General features: G+C 44.3%; 2 protein-coding genes across 2 annotated transcripts; one reads left to right on the forward strand and one right to left on the reverse strand.

Moving 5' to 3' along the window:
- Positions 1-5,587: 5,587 nt before the first annotated feature.
- Positions 5,588-6,664, reverse strand: LOC116206077 (extensin-like). The gene has a single exon (XM_031538829.1). It carries the CDS (start codon positions 6,662-6,664, stop codon positions 5,588-5,590), a length of 1,077 nt encoding a protein of 358 aa, XP_031394689.1.
- Positions 6,665-13,808: 7,144 nt separating this feature from the next.
- On the forward strand, positions 13,809-19,757 carry LOC116193072 (transcription initiation factor TFIID subunit 4b-like). The gene is made up of 13 exons (XM_031521825.1): positions 13,809-13,998; positions 14,723-15,076; positions 15,163-15,258; positions 15,643-15,903; positions 16,900-17,018; positions 17,107-17,194; positions 17,288-17,423; positions 17,803-17,858; positions 17,954-18,010; positions 18,090-18,230; positions 18,673-18,738; positions 18,847-19,075; positions 19,262-19,757. The coding sequence occupies exons 2-13, from the start codon at positions 14,810-14,812 to the stop codon at positions 19,435-19,437; spliced, it is 1,692 nt and encodes a 563-aa protein (XP_031377685.1). The 5' UTR covers positions 13,809-13,998; positions 14,723-14,809; the 3' UTR covers positions 19,438-19,757.
- Positions 19,758-21,360: the final 1,603 nt, after the last annotated feature.

Raw genomic sequence — 21,360 nt, forward strand, 5'->3', positions numbered from 1 at the left:
GATGTCACGCTTGAGAAAACGTGCCACGGCATTTGCAGTGACTGAAGCAAGCGTTACGGCCTCGATCTACTTAGTGAAGTAGTCTATCGCCACCAAAATGAATTGGTGTCTGTTGGATGCTTTGCGGTTGATAGGGCCGATCACGTCGATACCCTACATTGAAATGGGCCATGGGGCTGCCATCGGGCGCAACTCGTTAGGCGGTGCTTTGATCTGGTCGGCGTATACCTGGCACAAGTGGCAATGCTTAACGTGTTTGAATCAATCGGCTTCCATGGTGGACCAAAGTAACCCAAACGCATGAGTTTCTTGGCAAGCATAAGCCCGCTCATGTGGGGTCCGCAGCTCCCCTCGTGTATCTCTCTCATGAGACGATGTGCCTCGACTTCGTCAACACACCGGAGTAGTGTGGCGTCGAAAGAACGGCGATAGAGAGTTTCTCCACTCAGGAAATAATGTGATGCGAGTCGCCGAAGTGTTTTTCGATCACGACGGTTAGCGAATGTAGGGTATTGACCAGTTTGCAAGAAATGCTTAATGTCTTCTTACCATGGCTGCTTATCGGTCGCCTCGATTGCGTCGCAGTGAGCAGGGCCTTTGGCGATCTCGATCTCGAGTGGTTCGATGAGGTTTTCTTTCGTGATGCTCACCATGGATGCGAGCGTCGCGAGTGCATCTACAAATTGGTTCTTGATGCGCGGTGTGTATGTGAATGAGATTTTCTTGAAGTTCTCCGCTAACTCCTCAAGATACTCGTGATATGACACTAGCTTTGCGTCCTTCGTCTTCCATTGCCCCAGCGTCTGGAAGATTGTAAGCATAGAATCTCCGAACACTTCCAGTTCCTTCACCTTGAAGTCGATCACCGCTTGCAGGCCAAGGATGCATGCCTCATATTCGGCCACGTTATTAGTGCAAGGGAAATCAACCTTTGCTGCAATCGGATAGTAGCGTCCGTCGGGGGATATTAGCACTGCACCAATGCCGGACCCAGTGGAATTTACTGCGCCGTCGAAATACATCTTCCATGCGAATTTGTTCTTCTCACTATCCACTTGGAGGATCCCTTCGTCCGGAAAGTCAGAATTGATCAGCGTATCGTCTTCGATTGGGAACTCCGCTAAGTGATTCGCAATTGCCTACCCCTTAACTGAAGTGCGGGGCACATATTCAATGTTGTATTCCGTCAGCTGACATCGCCACTTCGAAATGTTCTTCATGGAAGATGGACTATCAAGCAAGTACTTCAGGGGATCCGCTTTTGACAATAAGCGAATAGTGTGGTAGAGCATGTATTTTCGAAGTCTCTGCATAACCCACACTAGCGCGTAGCATATCTTCTCAATCTCCGGGTAGTTAGACTCCCCTTCGGTAAACTTTTTGCTCAAATAATATATGGCGTGTTCTGCGCGCGTAGACTCGTCTTCCTGCCCTAACATGCATCCCAGGGATTGTCGGCGCACTGTCAAGTAAAGGATCAACGGACGATCTGGTGTCGGCGGAACTAGCACTGGTGGCTGAGCCAAATATGCTTTGATAGTATCGAAGACCTTCTGACATTCCTCGTCCCGCTCAATTGCCGCATTTTTACGAAGCAGACGAAGAGTGGTTGACATTTGTCTGTCAGGTTTGCGATGAATCTTGCAATGTAGTTCAGCCACCCCAAGAAATCTCGTACTTCGCGGGCCGTCAATGGCGGATGTAGCTCCCCAATTGCTTTCACCTTGTCCGGATCAACCTCAATGCCTCGCTCACTGACCACAAATCCTAACAGTTTCCCTGACTTAGAGCCGAATGTGCACTTCGTCGGGTTGAGTCTGAGCTTGTACTTCTTGAGGCGGTCAAAAAGGCGCTTTAAATTAACAAGGTGGTCTTCTCCTTCTTTGGATTTGGCAATCATGTCGTCAACATAGACCTCGATCCTTTGTGCATCATGTCGTGGAATAGCGTGACCATCGCCCTCTAATATGTTGCTCCGGCATTTTTGAGGCCAAAAGGCATGACTCGGTAACAGAAAGTGCCCCACATTGTGATGAACGTCGTCTTGATCTTGTCCTCTTCGGCCATCCGAATCTGGTTGTACCCGGAGAAGCCATCAATGAAGGAGAACAACGTGTGGCGTGCTGTGTTGTCGACTAAGACGTCAATGTGAGGCAAGGGGAAGTTATCTATGGGGCTAGCTTTGTTGAGGTCTCGGTAGTCGACACAGACTCTAACTCTTCCATCCTTCTTCTCCACGGGCACGATATTTGCTACCCATTCAGAATAATTGCAAACCTCCAGGAACCCTGCGGTGATCTGTTTGATAATCTCCTCTTTGATACGGAGGAGAAGGCCGGCACGTTGCCGCCGTATGTGCCATCGCTTGGGTGGAAACCTCTATGTATCAAGCGGTAGGAAGTGCTTGACTATCGAAGGATCTAAGCCCGGCATGTCAGTGTAGGACCAAACAAAGACCTCTTGGTAGTCGGTTAGAAATTCGATCATCCTGACTCGTTGTGTAGGGTCGAGACCCGTCCCGATCTTTAGGATGCGAAGTTCTTCTTCGGTACCCACATTGATCTCCTCTGTCGGCTCCACGAAAGTGAGTTGGCGGTTCTCAAGGCGGCGCAAACTCTCTTCTATCTCGGGCACTCGACCATCCTTGTTGAGTCCTTCCCCGAAGTATATGGGTCGGGACTCTTCAAGGAGTTCCTCGGATGGGTTCGAATCGACGCGTCGAAGACTCAGATTCGAGTGGAGCCTGACGATTTAAACAAATTGTCTTAGAAATTTTAAAGTGCTACGAATGAGTGGGAGAGAAAAAGAAAGTAGACGCGAGAATTCTAAAAAATGCATGTAGGGATTTTATTAATGATGAGGGCGTGATGCCATAACAAGAATCCATCTTCCGTCGTGTGGCTTATGGCTATGCCGACACGCGGGGAATATCAAAACATAGATGGCCTTACACATCGGCGATTACAGCCGAGTAATACGGGACTGAGGTCCAGTTATTGAGTTCCTCATTTTCCTGCGCAAGGCGAATGTAAGCCCCTGGAGTAGTCTCCTCAGTGACAGCGCATATGGTTGGCAGGTTAACAGGCTCGCTGTCTGAATCCGAGAAGGGACCGTCAAGAGTACCTTCGACAATGTGCGGCGGCCCAGGAAAAAAGTAGGAGAGCGGATGAACCGGGATGCCCCTGTTGATCTTCCTATAGCGTGCAGCGAGACGGTGAAGGTGCATGCCCCTGCGAGCCTCAATAATCTCGTGACAAGAAGGGCGAAAACCGAGTCCCCTCATGTTCTTATATTCTTCAATCTCGATGGGACGACTGATCCTCTGACCACGTGCTCCGAGTCCGCTGCTGGGGATGTAGTTATGGCGCAGCAAAACCTTTCCAATCATACGGTCAGCGCGGGTTGGACCGATCTCTCCGTAGTCCCGAATGACGGAGATGGTTTCAAATGAATGGAAGGGGAGGTTCTCATCATCCCCAATGCTGACATAGGGGACAACCATCTCCTTGTAAATGGCGTAGTCCTCCTCACCCTTGACCGTGATGAGTTGACCTTCCGCGATGAATTTAATCCTTTGGTGTAGGGACGAAGGAATGGCGCCGGCCGCATGGATCCACGGCCTCCCGAGCAACAACCTGAAAGCATTCGGAATGTCTAGGACTTGGAATGTAACAGCGAATGAGCAGGGACCCACCTCGATCACCAGGTCGATCTCTCCATTTACTTCCCTTCGCGAGCCGTCGAAGGCTCGAACCGCAGTCTTGCTCGGACGGATGCGATTAAAGTCCACGTTCATCTGCTTCAGCGTGGAAACTGGGCAAACATTGAGCGCCGAGCCATTGTCAATCATGACCCGACCGATGATGAAGTTATTGTACTTGCAGACAATGTGTAGTGCCCGCGAGTGTGCCCATCCCTCTGAAGGAAATTCATCATCTGAGAATGAAATGTTGTTGGAGAAGATCGAACTGATAGTTTCCTCAATCCGCTCCGGAGCTGTCTCTTTGGGAATCTGTGCTGCCGTCGGAACCCTTAAAAGGGCTTCTCGGTGTGCCTCTAAGTTTAGGAGGAGAGCAAGTAGCGAAATATGGGCCGGAGACTTGGTCATTTGCTCTACCACCTTATACTCGCTCGCCTTAATTATCTTCATGAAGGTCTCGGTTTCCTCTTTAGTCACCTTCTTCTGGGGGATAGACGAGGCTTCCGGGGCGACTCCGGGCACTGCAGGGGCTTTCCCTTTTCTTGCAGCCTCCGGGTTCTCGTACACCCTGCCCGAACGCGTCACGCCCATGACGCTGAACTGTTGCTCGATATTTCCGACGCTCCCTTCGTAAGTCCATGGGACCTTACTATCCTAATACGGCTCCCTCGCCGGGATTTCTATTACGAATGGAGTGGGTGCAACACCGAACCCTGCGAACCCTACAGTGGTTTCTGGGGGGACATATTCAATCACGAACGGGGAAGGGCCCTCCTGATTGGCCTCGTACTCCCCAATAGTGGCGACATTGATCATGTTGATGGTGGGTCCCGAGCTCGACCCATGATCAGGAAAGGGATTTGCCTACACATTTGGAGGCCTGGCAGCATTGAATACCAGCTTCTTTTCATCAATCATCTGTTGGATTTTCTCCCACAACTTCCAACAATTGTCGGTATTGTGGCCGAGTGCCCCCGAATGGTATTCACAGCGCTGACTCTGATCCTAGATGGTCGGGTCAAAACCAGAATTAAGTGCTATTGGTTGGATCTGTTTGCCTGCAATGAGCTATTGGTATATGTGGGAGAGTGGCGCCGGCAAGGGCGTAAACTGTTTACGTTACGGAGTTTGCGTTGCACCGCCTTGTTGACCCTGTGGGGCTGGGGCCTGTTGCGTCGGCTGAGGAGTTCTCGAAGCCGGAAGCCTGTACTGTGGGGTCTGAGGAGGAACGGAAGCGTAATGATGGACGACTTGTTGCGGGGCCGATGGAAATGCTGTCAGCGGGGCCGAATAATAAACCGGCAGAGCGGAATGTTGAGACGGATAGGGCGGAGGCGGTGGAGCATACACGGGGGTGGTAGACGGTGCGGGCGTGAAACTCATCGAGTACTGTTGCGGCGCGTTGTGGCCCGCATTGACGGCATTGACCGATACCTCCTTACTCCTTCTGCCGCCAGTGGGGGTGGCCGTTGAGGCAGTCTTCCTCGAGGACTCTCCTTCCCCTTTCTTTGTAGGACCCTCGATCCTCCCAAGCTTGATGCCCAGGTCAACCTGCTTCCCAGCCATAATCATCTCTGAAAACGAAGACTTGTGGCCCATAAGATGGGAATAGTAGGCCCCCTTGAGTGTCTCGTGGAACATCTGTATTTGTTGCGCCTCAGAAATAGGGGGACAGTGTTTCGCAGCTTCCAAACACCATTTCGTGGTGTATTGCTCGAACTTCTGAACCTCCTCCATTTCCATGGTGCTCAGCTCGAGGAAAAATGGAGGCGTATCCATGTTATATTGGTACTATTCTACGAATTTCTTCGACAGTTCGGTCCAGGAGGGGATGTCTTCTGATTGGAGCGACATGAACTAGTTGAGGGCTGGTCCCGACAAGCTTTACTAGAACGTAGCGATGACGAATTGTTCATAGTCCCAGTATTGAAGCATCTTCCCACGATACTGGCGGAGGTGGTGTCGCGGGTCTGTAGTTCCGTCGTACTTCTGGAAGTCGAGCACTTTGACCTTCGGGGGTAGCTGCATCCCCGGGAAGAGAGTTGAATCTAGACAGCTAGTACTGTGTCGGGGGTCACCAGCTTGGAGGGCTTTAATGGTCTCTTCCATCCTCTTCATTCTCCTCTCTTGCTCGGTCTCTATCTCGGGGAGGAAATTTGTGGGTGGAGCTCTAGGGGCCGCGTAGCTCGGCGTGCCCGGTTCAGAGTAAGCGATATTTATGGGAGGTGAAGCTTGGTAAGAAAGGCCGATATGGGGTAGTGGAGCTTGGTATAGGGGAGGTTCAGCAGTGTGAGCAGGAGCCTGGGCAGTTGTAGGCAGGAATATGATCGGTGGTGGGACAGCGGAAGTCGGAGCTGGAATCGACGCAGAGACCGAAACTAGGACTGGCGTGGAGATCGGTGGGGGTACAAGCATAGGCGGTTCCAACATTGTCGCTGAAGGGACAGGAGTGACCGCCGGGAGATTAGCCGGGTGCGAGAAAGAAGGTGGTGCTGGAAGATTGTTAACCGGATGGACCGCCGGCGCGTTCACTATCGTTGGGGCAGACGTATCTCCATTATCAGGAATCAAGGTCGGCTGGGCCCATGGGTTTGGATCGACCGCTGGCCCGTACCCAGGAGGTGGGGTGAAGCTCGAAGAAGCGCGATTTGGGCCTTTGAGTAGGGCCACGAGCTCGGCCATATTAGTAGCCATGGTGGTAGCCAGTTGATTGACCGTGCTCTCGAGTACTACAATACGTTCACGATCATCAACTGCAGAGGATGGCCGCTCTCTTGAATATTCCGGGTGTGTGCCCGAAGATGCAGGTGGCGGAAGATGAGTTGGGGAAGCTCCCCGATGTGCTGGTGGCACGCCTGTAGGGGACACGTGTGGTGGTGGCACATGCATAGTCGGTGCTTGAGAATGAATTGGGGTGAGCGGCGTATCCTCCTCAAAGATAGCTAGTTGACTTTCCTCTGCCATTCTTTGCTGGAAACGAGTGGGATATCGATGAGGCGCCGTCAGTTGTTAACACCTGGATTCCATAAGTGCGTGAGTTTAATGCAAGAAAATTATCTTTAAAATAAACATGCAAAGCAATGAATAAAAGAAGAAATGCATGAGATGCATGAATTTTCAAAAACTAATGCTGTCATTCGTATTAACTCCGAATGGTTCAAAGTGTAATACAAATTTTGAAAAGATAGTCCTAAGTCGGTCTTCCAACGTGCCCGAGGTGCAAGCGACCGTCGCCATGGAAAGCACCGGTTCCAAGTGAGGGCCTGGTAGAGGTGTCTATCCTAGGATGTGCGTGGACCTCCACGAGCCCTCTTCCTAGACTTTTCCAAAGCAGCGTTCGCTTGCGCCAACTCCTGATCACGCCTCTGCAGTTGGGCGCGGGCCTAGGCAAGTTCCTTCTGTAGTTAGTGTTGATCGCCAAGCTGCTCATTCTTCTCGGCGATCTCCCGACGGAGGCGATCCCTTTCAACCCTGAGATTGGCGAGCTCGACTTGGATGGTCATGTCCGGTACCGGTGCCCGGATGATGTGCTACTCTCGACCGGAGGAGAGTCTGTGAAATCATCATTCTCTGATGGACCCCATCGATAAAAGCGGAGGATATATTCCTCCGTGGCTTGAAAGTCCCGTTCATCTTGGGTCAGGTGCTCGGGGAAGTAAGGATGCTCGATGACCGTAGTCTGCCACGCGGTTATAACCCGTTCGATTTCACTTAGGCAATCTATGGACGTCTGGTCCTCCCGCCAAGTGTGTTCGAACTTGGTTCGGGCCGTACCTTTGGGAACCGTCTGTAAGCCACCTAACTGCCACACTACTCGCACCGGAAAATAGGTGGTGGACCCCGCATGGCTCACGAGTGGTACACCGTTAAAATCAAGACATTAGGTCATGGGTCCGGGTGGCATCCACGCGGCGCGCCATTTAAAGCCCTTTGGTGCTATTTCGCGAAAAATTTTGATCCACTTGGAGACCTTGCGTTCCTCCACACGCAACAGAGGTAGTAACCGCGAAATGATAGACTCCGAACGTGTGAAAAACATAATCGGACGAACAAGGCTGAAGGAGTTTGCATGGCTTTGGAGCCAAATTTGCAAAAGGATTGGAGACCCTCTCAACCTTCGATCGGTCTTTCTTGTAACGCAATCAAGGGACCGTATGGTCTCGGCCAACAAGGCCACCTCGTACTCGTGGCCTCCAACCACTTGGAGGACAACGCTAGCTAAGGCTGCGTCAATGTGACCGGCCGAGCGAGGGAATAATAGAGTCCCGAAAATTAAGAATAAGATCGCATGACAAAATTTTTTTGTAAAAGATCCCCTTGAACCTCGCGCGCTCGCATTTCAATAAAACGGAAGAGTTTCGCGGTGACTATCTCTGTGCCACCGGAATATGCAAGTTCGGCTTGTAGTTGAGACCTATGCACCCCGAGTAGACGCGATACCAAAACAAGTCGGGTGGTGTGGAAGTTAGGTTCCACAATGCCGCGGGTGGCTGCAATTCTTCCGACGAGAGTGCGATATTCCTCAATGGTAGGTGTGAGCTCGGTACCTTGGATGTTGAAGACGGTGTGGACTGGGTCCCAAAACGTCACCGCTGCTCTCAAGAAGTTCCAATCCACTCGGCACATGGCTAGCATTGGTATATCCCCAACAAAGGTCCTGATGTAATCGTGGTCGACTTAACGTAGATAAGCCCAGATGTGACTGATTTCCTTGAGTGGTGGCGTGACCATGTCGAGGTGTGGAAAGGAGACCGAGCGCGCCATCTCTTACCAAGATGAAAGGAAAACCGATTTAGGACTAGTTAATACAAATGACGCTTAATTTTGAAATTAGATGATGCATGGGTACAAAAAATAAATGTCGACGGCTTAATGTATACAACGTACATCTCTCTCAAAAACAGAAAATGACTCAAATGGCGCGCAGGCCGACTCGATGGACTGTTATTGAAGTCAGGTTGGAAGATGGCATGGAGCTCCTGCAGTATGCATGGTTTCGACACTACAAGGACCGTGCTACCTAGGGATGGGGGCCCTCGACTCAAGGGTGTCAATTCCTTGAAATCGAGCGGGATTCTTTTCAAGGCCTAAGCGACAGTCAAACTGCGCGCCGTACCCCTACTTCGAACCCCTATCTAACCTATGCTCCTATTACCGGTCGTGGGATGCGACCCATAGGTACCTAGAGTTATCATGATATGCAATACGAGCGCATAAATGAAAGTGCGTAAAGTAGATAAGCGGGAAATTACGGAAAGCGGTAAATAAACAAGCAAACAAAGCAAGCGAGAACGAGCCCGAACCCTCTAAGTGTCCCCAGTGGAGTCGCCAAGCTGTGCGCACCCGAATTTCCTCTCGTCGGGGCACGCATGCGCGCGCCTATGCAACGCGGCTTGGGAGTGTCCACCTTCTAGGAGACGCGCGACGGACGCACGTGAGAAGGAGTCGGCACTTGCCATTTTACGACCCGAAGGTCGAGGGCCGGCAAGTTACCCGGGTCTAGGGGTACGGGGTACACCTAAAATGCTAAGGCAATGGTCTGTACGGAACCGAAATTTCCGAATTTGGGGATTCTATTACGTATGGGCCTATATCCCACATGCCCTTTTGGTACTCTAGCTTGTCTAGGCTTGCCATTTTAATTTACTTACCGCTTAATTAAGTTCCGCTCATCTTATGCGTTTTGACACCGTAAATTCGAAGAAACACTCTGACCGTCCACTCTCCGACCGGGATTTTTACATGAATATATGTATAATATAAAACCTTATCTCAAATAAAAGACAAATTACAATGACTGAATCCTGGTCGGTTCGCGTTCGACCATTATTTCACTCATGCTCACCGTATGGTTTTGGAAAATACCGAAAATTAAATTAAATGCGCACTCGGTGTATGGGGGCATTGAACCCCGTGATCGACGGTTAGAGGCATTGAACCCTGTGTGAATCGTGTCCTAAAGGATCGGGCTCGATCCGCATAACAAATAATTGTAAAAATGTAACAAGCAAGCTCAAATAAACAAACAACGGGGTTTTGTTATCGTCGAATTTACGTGAATTAACTGATTATTAATCGAGGTATCTTGGCATAGAAATCCTACCTTAAAACAAACAAAAGGAGTGATAGATAAGGCATGTAACATTCGACATCATTTTAACGGACTTGCCAGACATGGTGTCCATAGTCAAGCCTTGAATGTGTGGGTTATTTTTAGATTATTTTGTATCGTGACAATATGGTTTTTACAGATTAAGAGTATTTTCACCTAAAACCTAAAACCTAACCCTCTATTTGACTATTGCCCATGTTTGATTTAGGCCGAATTTGAGATTAATCTGTTTTTCCATGTTTTAACTCGTTCTAAACACAAACCTATACTAGAGTGACGGCAGGACAAGAACCGATAGTCATCCCCCTTGAATCGAAAAATATGTGTGTGTATGAAAAATCAAAATTACGTAGCACGTATCTCGATACTTTTGAAATTGTGAATTTAAAAAGGGAGTGACTAACAGTTCTTGAACTGTCGACGCGATTACAGATTATTAATCGGTTCATACAATTCATTTAAAATAGTCAAGTGATTTAATTTAGCCAAATTTAACGTCCCGATTATCCCGTATGTAGACTTTTAGGTTAATTAGAAATTTGCCGAATGCTTTAGTCTACGGATTTCGAGTCTTCGAGATAACCATTAGTTGACCGCCCGATAAACTCTAATTTCCGACATTGTCACGTTGTATACATAAAATTACAAAAATAAAATATTTAAATGGGGCACATACATTGTTGGTGGGTGATCCAAGTAGGAAAGGGTCGGATATTTTTAGAAAATGTCCAGGGGACTAAATTGAACAATTTTAAAAGAGCAGGGACTGATTTGAAAATTAGGATGAAGTTTCGGGGACCGATTTGAAAATTCTGAAAAAACTGTGGACGGTGTAAAAATTACTGAAAATATCCCAGGACTTGTTTGAAACGAACTTGAAAATCTGGACTGATCTGAAAACAAAAAAATGGCCCCAGGACTAAACTGAAACAACTTGGAAAGTTCCTTGAGATGCTTGAGAAATTCTAGGAATTCAAGGGCTGATTGGAAAATAGTAAAATGACTGGGACTTGATTGAAAAGAATTTTTTAAATTCGGGGCAGATCTGAAAAGGGTGAAAAATGGTCCCGGGACTAAACTGAAACAATTTGAAAAGTTCTTTGGGATGTTTAGAAATATTCTGAAAAATCCAAGGACTGATTGGAAAATAGTAAAATGACCGGGACTTGATTGAAAATAATTTTAGAGTTCAGGGTAGATCTAAAATAAAAATAAAAAAAAATAAAATGCGTCCTCTGGACTAAAATGTGACAAAATAGAAAGTTCGTAAAATCGAGTTCGGGACAAATCCGATCACCCACGCGACCCAAGAACACTCATTTCACATTATATCCATCAAGCAAGCATTAATATTCAGGAAATGAGCCCTAATCATGCCACTAAGTCAAGAATTTACCTAGTCCGGAAAGTTGAGGGGCTTCTCTGTAAAATAAAAAAAATTGCCTGACAATCGGGTCGAATCGGATCGGATCGGACTAGCCCGCCCGAAGGAGAAACCGCCCAGAAGAGCTGCTAGACCGGATTGGGGACGTTGGGCAGGAATGGGCCGAACTTTTGGGCTGGACCTGCGAAGCAAGAGAAATGGGCCGAGGCCCGTTAGCTGATGGGCGGTCGGGATCGCCGAGAACAGCGGCGATGCCGCTGCGGGGGGCGGTTCTCGCCCCTGGACGCCGCGACGACGGCACGAGAGGGCGCGGGAGATGGTTTTGGGCACCGTTTGGGCTACGCGGTGTCCGATTTGGACTTCACCGGGGTCGAAACGGCCGGAATCGAGGGGAAAAGTAGCGTTTTCCGGCGAGGGTTTCCGAAATCAATCGATCCTGTAATCGGCCAAATCGAGGGCAAATTTCTCGTTTTCTCTTGCTGGGTTTTGTTCCTTCTCTTCCGAATTGTCGATCTCTCCATTTAATTGCAATCTCTTCCCCTTTTCCGTTAAGATTTCGGCCGATTTTGGAGAAAATCGCGGAAATCCGCGATTTGGGGGTTCTGGGCAGGCGAGGATCGCGGGCAGCCGGTGTGCGTTGCCCGGCCCTGCCCGGCCTGCCCGAACACTTTTTTTTTTTAAGAAAAGGTGATAAATTGGGAAATTGGGTCTATAATGGGTCTATAATGGGCCTGAAAATGGACATGGGTTATCGTTCAAGATACATACTAACACGTCCAGCTGATGATCGGTGGCCGACAAAGCCGAGTTGCCCACTTGAATAAGAAAATATGAAAAATAACTTCGTGTATCTCAACCTTACATGTTGTTTTAGTTTTATCTCAACGTAGATTTTTTTTCTGAGATACCCTAACATTAATGGTTTGGTTTCAAATCCATCCCACCATAAAAGTTTCGTCCGTTTTTTACAGAAATACTGACGTGACCCGTTAATTGCTTGATAGAGTTGACGTGGAGAGTATGTGGGCCCGATATAAGGGAAAATTACACAATACATCCCAATTTTTTGTTGTTTTTCAATTTTATCCTAACCTTTTGATACTTTCTCAAATTTTCCCAACATTTCAATATTTTTTTCGGTTTTATCCCAATCTTTTACTGTTTTCTCAATATTAGCTCAATAGGTTAGGATAAATTTGAGAAATTATGAAAAGATTGGGATAAAATTGAGAAATATTAAAATATTTGGATACATAGTGTTATTTTTCCTTGTATTATGACCCACGCACTCTCCACGTCAGCGTCGTGAAGCAATAACGAGTTACGTCAGCATTTCCGTTAAAAATGGATTGAATATTTACAGCGGAATAGATTTGACACCAAACCATTAATGTTATAATACATGTGGAAAAAAAATTGACATCGAAATAAAATTATGACAACATGTAAAGGTTGAAATATATGATGCAATTTTTTCAAAAAAAAATATTATCTCTGCAAAGATGTTGGCAAAAGATGGACAACTTGTAATATTTTATTAATATTATTCTCTTATAAATGGAGCCTTGATCCATTCGTCCAAGCGGAGAAGAGGAAAGAAGGAAAAGTTTCTCCAGTTAATGTGAGGGACAAGATGAAGGCAAGGCCTCCACCAAAGGGAAGCTCGGCAAATAGACTTACACTTCTCAATGATGAGAAGAATATAGAGGGAAAGGAGAACATGAGAGGTTACTTCAAATAGGAGTGGGAGCTCTAAATATTCTTAAAAGATGTATTCACTTGTAATATTGAAGTTCAATTTTTGTATCAACAATATCTATATATATATATTACAAAAAGGAAAAAAATGTCACTTGGGGATAATTCTTATTATCCCAAAAATGCCCACCATAAATAATATAAAAAAATTAATAGCCATTAAATATTTAAAAAGTTAAGGTTATATCTATAATTCTAAATTTCTTCTCAATTACCCATTCCTCTCCCTTCTCTTTACTTTCTCACACTTCCCCCCCCTCTCTCTCTCTCTCTTCGCTCTCACATACTCTTTCTCCCTTCACACTCTTTCCCTCTCAACAATATCAAATACATTCTCATAATCTCTTTAATTCATTTCATCAATTAAAATTTTTAATTGATAATATTATTTCAATCTCTAACTAATAAGCAATATTATATTTCAAAAATAAAAAAAAATTACATAAAAAATTTACGTGATGCTGTGTGTGATCTTTACTTATTGATATGAAAATATTTTTCGAAGGTGTTGATAAGAAAATACTTTTTTTTGGAAACTGCAAAGTTATATTAAGAGAAAATAAAATAACAGCCAATTTTTTAATATAAATAATTAAAAGAAGGAAAAGGGACGTTTGATTTTGAATATATTTTGAATTACAAACCAAACATCGTAGCTTTTCTAATTACAAGCGACACGGTCGGAGTGCACTAGGAAAATCTTCTAACTATTATTATTATTATATTATATATATATATATTCTTTTTACTATTATTATATTATACAGATATATATATATATATATATATCTATGTACACACAGATACATATATAAACCCCAAAGGTTAAAGCCCGGAAAAGCCCTAAACACTGAGCACCCACTGGCAGGACTCCACCGACCCTCTCTACGGTAGAGCTCCCTTGCCGACTCTCCCTCCGGCCCCCTCGCTCGGCAGAAGCTACACCCCCCCACCCCCCCCCCCCCCCCCCCCCCCCCCCCCCCCCCCCCCCCCAACCCCCAGCGCCCCTCTCACGCGGACCTTCCGAGTTTTTCCGCTGCCTAGGTGAGTTCCCGCGTTTGTTTTGCTTCGGGCGGTTTCTGAACAAAGGTAGTGAGCGAAGAGGCGAACTGTCGTCATTTAGGTTCTTTGCAGTTTTATAGATTGCTGTCGGGTCTAGTCATTGGATGAATTGATTCTTGATTGCTGCTGTTGTTCCAATTTGGTCGGAGGACGCGGCTGCTGCTTGCCTGTGTCTTTATCTCTTTCTGTTCCAAGTAATTATAAGTCCGTGTTTGATACGAAGAGGTGGAAACGTGGAGGTTCATTTTGTTTCGGTTTCTAGTTTGTGCAATGGGCAATAGTGTTGGCGGGCATTGAGGCTCGGTAGAGTTGTTAGTTAGGTCAGTTCGAGGATGACCACCCTGTTGAGTTTATTGTCTGCCTCTTTCGGATGGGACTTCCCGACTTTGTGGTGGAGGGAGGATCCAGCTATCTTTTTCTGTCTGAAAAATCCGTTCCGGAACAATAAAGCGTCTTCTTGTTACTTCATCTACTACTGCCTAATAATAAATAATCAAATGCGTAATCTTGTCCCGAAAAACTGTGAATAATTTACTCCAAAATGTTGTCCTTATGCACAGTTTGTGAGGTAAATTTCTTAATCCGCCAGATTCGGCTCTCCATTGGTTATTCTATGAATCAGATTGCTGTACATTGATTTTAAAGAAATTAACTAATTGCGGGTATTTACTTTGCTTCTTTGGCTTTTCTATAATTGCGTTGGCAGACCAGAGCTGAATTGATATGGGGGCTTCTGCAAATTGTTTCTAGGATTGCAACCATCAGATATCCAACGAAACAATAGCGGAAAGACATGCAGCATAATCTTCAACCAGGGCTGGCTGCGGAAACTGGTCTTGAGATTCCTCGGAATACAAGGATGCAGGTGACAGGAAAGAACCCCATTCCTCTTGGTGACTCTCAGTACTTTAAGTTACAGAGAATGAGCAGCCAACAAGCAGTGCGCCCTGTGCAAACAACTACTACTAAATTCCCATTTGCTAAGCTGTTCCCTTTCATTTTGCCACAACTCGATAAAGATAGAGCGATGCAACTTGAGGCTCTATATGAAAAGCTAAAAGTGAGTCTTTCACTTGTGTTCTTCTGTCTACTGTTTTGCTTAACATGAGAGAAGTATATAATCATGTTTCCTTGTTGCCGTTGTAGAAAAATGAGATTGCCAGAGATCAATTTGTCCGGATGATGGGAGGTCTTGTCGGAAATGAGATGCTGAAATTGGCAGCAGCAAAACTTAGTGCACAGGTAGAATGTCTCTCTTGATCTACTTCTATGATGAGTTGATGTTAGAAAAGGTCACGTTTACTGAAAGGTCATAGATCAGGTGCTAAAGTTATGTTTGCTGGAGAGAATGGTAAGTAAGGGTAAGGGAAACGAAAGAGAGGGTGGAAATTTATATTAGGAGAGCTCTAACAATTCACTCGGTGGAATATTACATAACTCATTTAGTGATTTTGACTTCTCTGTCAGAGGAGATGTACCCTTTTCCTCTTGATCACTAGCAACCAAGTTTTAACTAGTGGGTGGAACCCAACATAAAAAATCGCAACTTTTCAGCACTTGATTATTAAGTTTCTTCGGCTTGTAGCCCTAAAACACAAGACATTTAAGAGTATTGCAATTTTGCAGCCAGGGGTTCACAGGTCGGAAATCCAGGTCCAGATATCAATACCGAAGGACCATACTGGACGAGTAGTTGGATTGCCAATTGAACCTCAAACTGTGAATCTGCTCCACCAGAAAAGTAGTGCTGAAGAAAATAAGTCTAGTCACTTATCAAAAGAAAGCGAAGAAAATAAGTCTAGTCCATCTTTATCAGTACCGGTGCACCCCTATAAGGAGAGAAATGCTCCAATTACTCGAGATACAGGGCGTTCTGTCAGTATTCAGGTACATGTCTTTTTCTTACTATTCAAGGTAGTGACAACTCTTAAATGCCTGTCATAAGGGAACTAACTAGCAGAAAGATATAGCTCCAAAAAGAGCATAGCCATGTTCCATTTTGATAGGCAAAGCTCCATACTCCGTCATATATGGTTCTTCCCCAGTTTACATGCTAGGCATGACTGCATTCTTATCCTTAAAAAGCCGGGTCAGTGCAAGTGGCATTCTAGACCCAGTTGACACCGTGACTGGGTTCAATTGCCATCTCTGGGGGTATTTGTAGCCCATTCCCTTTCTTATACTGTATCATAATGTATGTCCATGTTCTCATGATTGGATAAGTCATATGAAATTATTTATTGACAAAGAGTCATTCGATGCGAAATTTCCTATGGTATCTTGAGGAAAATGCAAACTCATTGATCCAGCTGCCTGTATTTTCCTGTCGGGGAAATTCTTGACTACATGTGGCTGATTTGCAGCACAATTCGCTCGCAGTTTTGCTCCTTATACAGCAAGTGGATTGTAGCTTATCTGACTATGCACTTTTAGATCATGTGATACCCTTAAACCTACCAATCAAAAACACAAGCCCATAATTCCAACAATCTCCAGCATCTCCTTGCTTGATGATAGTTTGTTTCCTTTATGTTCTGTGGACCTATCAGTAAAAATATCAAGATGAAGGAATTAAGATCTATAGCAATATGATCAAGGTTGTGATGAAGAATTCGATTCCCAAGAAGTAAACATTCAAAGAAAATAAACGTAGTCTGCTTATTTAACAAGCTATCACTTAGAGACACTCAGGAGTCCTGATCGCTTGTCGCAGATAAGATTTGTTAGCATTGTTGAAGACACCGCATTTTTTTTTTTAATGGTTACAATATTTGATGGCAATCCGTCAGAATTAAGCTTTTTGCATTAGTTTAACCCTAGACATAGAAATTTGAAGAAATTAACCCTTTCTGATTGTAATATGATTTGTTTTTGTTACATCAGCTGAGCTCGCAGATGACATCCTCACCAGCTGCAATGAATGGAAGCTCACTTACAAAAAAGCCTTATTTTGGCCAGAATAAGCCACTTGAGATGCCTGATACTTCTCTTCAACCTTTGAGGTTTACTAACTCGCTCATAATTGGTCAGTATGATTCTTTTGATCTAGATTTCCATGTTTTTTAAAAACGTTTTGGTTGATTTTTACAGTAAGAAGCAGAAAATATCCGGGCCCATTGAGGATCTAAGCATCGAAGAGCTCAATGATGTCACTGCCGTTAGTGGGGTAAATCTTAGGGTATGTAACTTTCCATATTTGTCAACCATCTTTATCAGCTGCTGTGACTCGATGTTAATGAGGTTTTGTCCGCTAACATTGTCTTGGCTTTAGGAAGAAGCAGAACAGCTGCTTCCCAGGCCTAGAGAAGACTCTCAAGTGTCAGAGGGATCCCTCAGGGCGGTAAGGGAAGAGAAGGAAAAGCTACTTTTGGAGAAGGTTCCCCTTCAGAAAAAGTTGGCAGAGATCAGTTAAGACCATTCTACTTTTTCAGTAGGGGGGAAAATTTGGCCTTGTATGATACATTTGAAAAAGGAAAAGTAGTTCACGGTTTTCTCACTGAAAACTACAATTTCTAAAGCAGTTGTGCTTTTCCAGCTGAAATCATGTCAAACAAGCATTATTTATCATGTGTCAAATCTATGAATGTTAAAACCGTATATGTGAATCCTCATTATCTATATTTTAAACGACTATTTAGATGTTTTGCCAAGATGTACTTTTGAGTTCAAGTCATTAAATAAGTGTAATGAAGAATTATTTAGATGCTTGAAGCTTTCTTTTCCCCTTAAAATTCTTCCGGATGAAGAAGTGTCTTAACATTTTATTTGGTTTCTGGTTTGTGACAGTGGCCAAATGTGGTATGAAGAATGTTAGCAAGGATGTGGAACGGTGTTTATCACTAGTAAGTTGCTCCTTGTGTTGCTTCTTTTTTTTTTCTTTTATCTTATGAATAATTCTCGAACTATGTATATGATCTCACACACACCCGAATCTCAGAGTGTGGAGGAAAGGATGCGAGAATTTCTATGCAATTTAATCAGATATTCAAAGCAGGTACAATTTAGTTCTTTCTTGCTATAACATGATTTATCAAGCCATTTTATCTACTTCATGAAGTGAAATGTTGGTGCAGAGGGTTGATGTCGAGAAGCACAACCGCAAAATAGTCATCACTTCCGATATACACCAGCACCTGATGATATTGAATCGTCGGGCCAAGGAGGAACTCGAGAAGAAAGAGGCTGAGGCTGAAAAACAACGGAAACTTAGCGAGGTTTGTTTCTTTCTTATCTTGTTAATGCATGTGTTGGACCTGATGATGGGCCAGACCAGGTTGGGCGCATATGGCTGGCCTGAGCTGGAATTTAACAGGAATTTGACCCTACTTTTATGCAAGATTGAAACACATTAGTTACTTTTGGCCTTCATGGATGATGCCTGAATCCCTTTGAGCATCCGGTTTATTGGAGGAGCCTAGCCCACATGAAACATATCATGTTATTAATAATTTAAGGCAACAGTTGCTGGTTCTTATTTCTTTTTCACTTTTAGTAATATTTGGAGTTTGGACTGGTTCGGCTAGGCCTTGGCCAGGAATTTGGCCAGTGAAAATCTTTTAAAATTTTTATGGGTTCACGACTGCCCGGCACATGATCAGATATTACTGGGTTTTGGCTGTTAATTGACATGACTGAAATTTCGGTACTATTTTGCAGCCAGAGAGCAATTCTGGGCTGGATGGTAAAAAAGAGAAGGATGAAAGTCGAGGGAAATCCCGTAAGGTATTATCATAGCAATCCCCTCTTACCACCACTTGTATGTAAAGTTCCCATGAGCAGTGTATAAAGTTCCCTTGAGCAGTTTCTCTGGGGTCTCTGTTAACTGTACAGGTGAATAAACAAGAAGATGATAAGATGAGGACAACAGCTGCAAATTTTGCTGCCCGAGCTGCTGTTGGAGGAGATGACCTCCTGTCAAAGTGGCAACTCATGGCTGAACAGGCCCAGCAGAGGCGTGAAGGAGTATCGCAGTTCAGCGGCAAGTCTAGCTTGACTTTTGGGCGAATCACAGCGGACAGTCGAGGCTCTGAAAGAGGACATGCATCTCTCATTGCTTCAGGTATGCCTAAGTTAGATTACATATTACTGATAACGTGGATGTTCATCTTTTTGCTACAAAATTTTCTAATTTTGTATGTTATAATTGTTTCTAAGCGATTCCATTCACATTCGATGCTGAACTAGTGTGATTTCCTCGGACAGCTATCTGAATCATGTCTGCAATTGTCATTGCTTGTGTCGACAGGAGCTGTGAGGAAACAAGGGAAGAACCAGACTGCAGCCCCTCAACAAGGGGTATCTCGTTCTATCTCGATCAAGGACGTGATTTCAGTCCTCGAGCGGGAACCTCAGATGTCAAAGTCGACTCTGATGTACAAACTGTATAACAGAACTCCTTCCAATCCAGCGAGGGATAGCTGAACTGTGATTGATCTAAATTCATGTCCTTTTTCTGCTTGCGGGAAATGGGCAATGCAAACATTTTTGGTAGTATATAAGGTGTAAATACGAGGCTTCTCTGCCGAAGTTTTGATTTGCACTGCTGCTTCTTTTCCTCAGGAGAAACAGTGTCTAGTAGCATTTTTGTGCTTTCTACATTGGCAAATTCAGTGTATGACTAGTCTTCTTTTTAGCCCGTTGGGGTGGCCTTCTCTTTTTACATATTCAGGTTAACATTTTGTAAAGGGAATAAATATATTTATAAATTTAAAGGGAATGACGACTAGTAATTTATTTGTTGATGTATATAAATTACATTCATCAATTTTTACTAACTAATTTTGCAATTTATGATTTTAGTTATATTTTGCAAATTGAGTTTATAAATTTGATAATAATAATTATAGATGTGAAATATTATAATAGTTTTAAGTACTTTTTTTTTTGGCTAACCCGGGTATTCGAAATTCGCCCGATTAATTTTCGAGACTCCGTAAGGCAGGGCACGAAACGAGCAGTCACGTTAAAGGTGCTCTGGTAGTTTCAAGGGATTTCGAACCCGAGATCGGATAGATATTTAGGTGCGTTTGGTTTCAGAGTTAAAGTAATTTTGATTTTGATTGTGGAAAATGACAAATGATTGTGTAGTGTGTTGAGTTAAAGTTAAAAGTTAAAATTTTTAACTTGAGAAATGTGTATTTTTATTGTGTAGTGTGTTGAGTTAAAGTTAAAGTTAAAATTTTTGTGATTTTAACTGCGAAACCAAACGGAGTGTTAAGCTCCTCCTTACCACTAGGTCAAACTCCTTGGAGTTAATAATTTTAAATACTTATCATTTATCAAAAAGGTTATTAACAGCAGAAAAACATTCACTAGTGAATATAGAAATAATATTTTACTAGCAAATATAAAAGCGCAAGGCGTCGGGAATATTTCAAAATTGGAAAGGAATATTGAAATAAAATATTATTAGGTTTCTTGCATATTCTTTAAGGGAAAATTACAGTAATGGTTCTAAATGTTTGTCATTTTTTTACTTTGAATCCTAAAAGTTTGACTTGGGTAAAACAAGTCCTAAAACGTTTTGAAATGTGGCAGCTTTGGTCCTATTTGTTACGGACTGTTACTGAGCTGATGACATGGACATAACAACGTCAAATATGTCCAGTTTGCTGTTAACGAGATGACGTGGCCATACGGATCAAACCGGGCCATTCTTTCAACCCGGCTTGAAACCTGACGGGAACAATATTATCGACCCGATCCAACATCAAGAAATTGAAATGACCGACCGCTTCTTTCCCAAATTGAGCCGGAACCCTAATTTCACAAAATGCCGGAAATCCAAACCAATTGAAACCCTAATCCCCCTAATCCTAACTGAAATCGCCAAAATATCCCCTGCAATGCGGTTCAATTGAAACCCTAATCGCCTCCTGCAGCCAAATCCCCGTGCAAGCTGTTTGATTTGCTCTTCGAAATCCCGTGCAAGAATAGCATGGAAGCTGTCATTCGACGTGGGATAGGAAAGGAAGCTTCCAGAGGAAAGACATCTGGTTCGACTCTAGCTGATTCGAGGGAATCTTCAACCTTTTCTGGTGGCAATGCAGGGCTTTGTAGCTACGGATTGCGAGTCCAATAGAAGATATCACACACAACAAACAATCCAGGTAGAAGATTTGTTGGTTGCCCAAGGTACCGAGATAATGGAGGGTGTGGTTATTTTAGGTGGATTGACCATGGATTTGAAGCTTCTGAGCAAAAATCGATTGTTGAAGAGGAGATTTCATCATATGAATGGGAAATTAAGTATATGAAATTAAAGATTAAGGAATTAGAGTTGGAGTTGAAGCACCGACATAGTCATGGTGATATTAAGGTAGTTGTTTCTGCAATTTGTATCTC

This window comes from Punica granatum, chromosome 1 (genome assembly GCF_007655135.1).
Source record: "Punica granatum isolate Tunisia-2019 chromosome 1, ASM765513v2, whole genome shotgun sequence".
In the NCBI taxonomy this organism is placed as follows: Eukaryota; Viridiplantae; Streptophyta; class Magnoliopsida; order Myrtales; family Lythraceae; genus Punica; species Punica granatum.

What these genes read in the sequence shown, in the direction of transcription:
- LOC116206077 (XM_031538829.1), bottom strand. Translation starts at nt 6,664, where the DNA reads ATGGCAGAGGAAAGTCAACTAGCTATCTTTGAGGAGGATACGCCGCTC.
- LOC116193072 (XM_031521825.1), top strand. Translation starts at nt 14,810, where the DNA reads ATGCAGCATAATCTTCAACCAGGGCTGGCTGCGGAAACTGGTCTTGAG. An exon ending in TGGAACGGTGTTTATCACTA is followed by an intron (nt 17,859 to 17,953) that starts GTAAGTTGCTCC and finishes CCCGAATCTCAG; the next exon opens with AGTGTGGAGGAAAGGATGCG. An exon ending in TGCATCTCTCATTGCTTCAG is followed by an intron (nt 19,076 to 19,261) that starts GTATGCCTAAGT and finishes TTGTGTCGACAG; the next exon opens with GAGCTGTGAGGAAACAAGGG.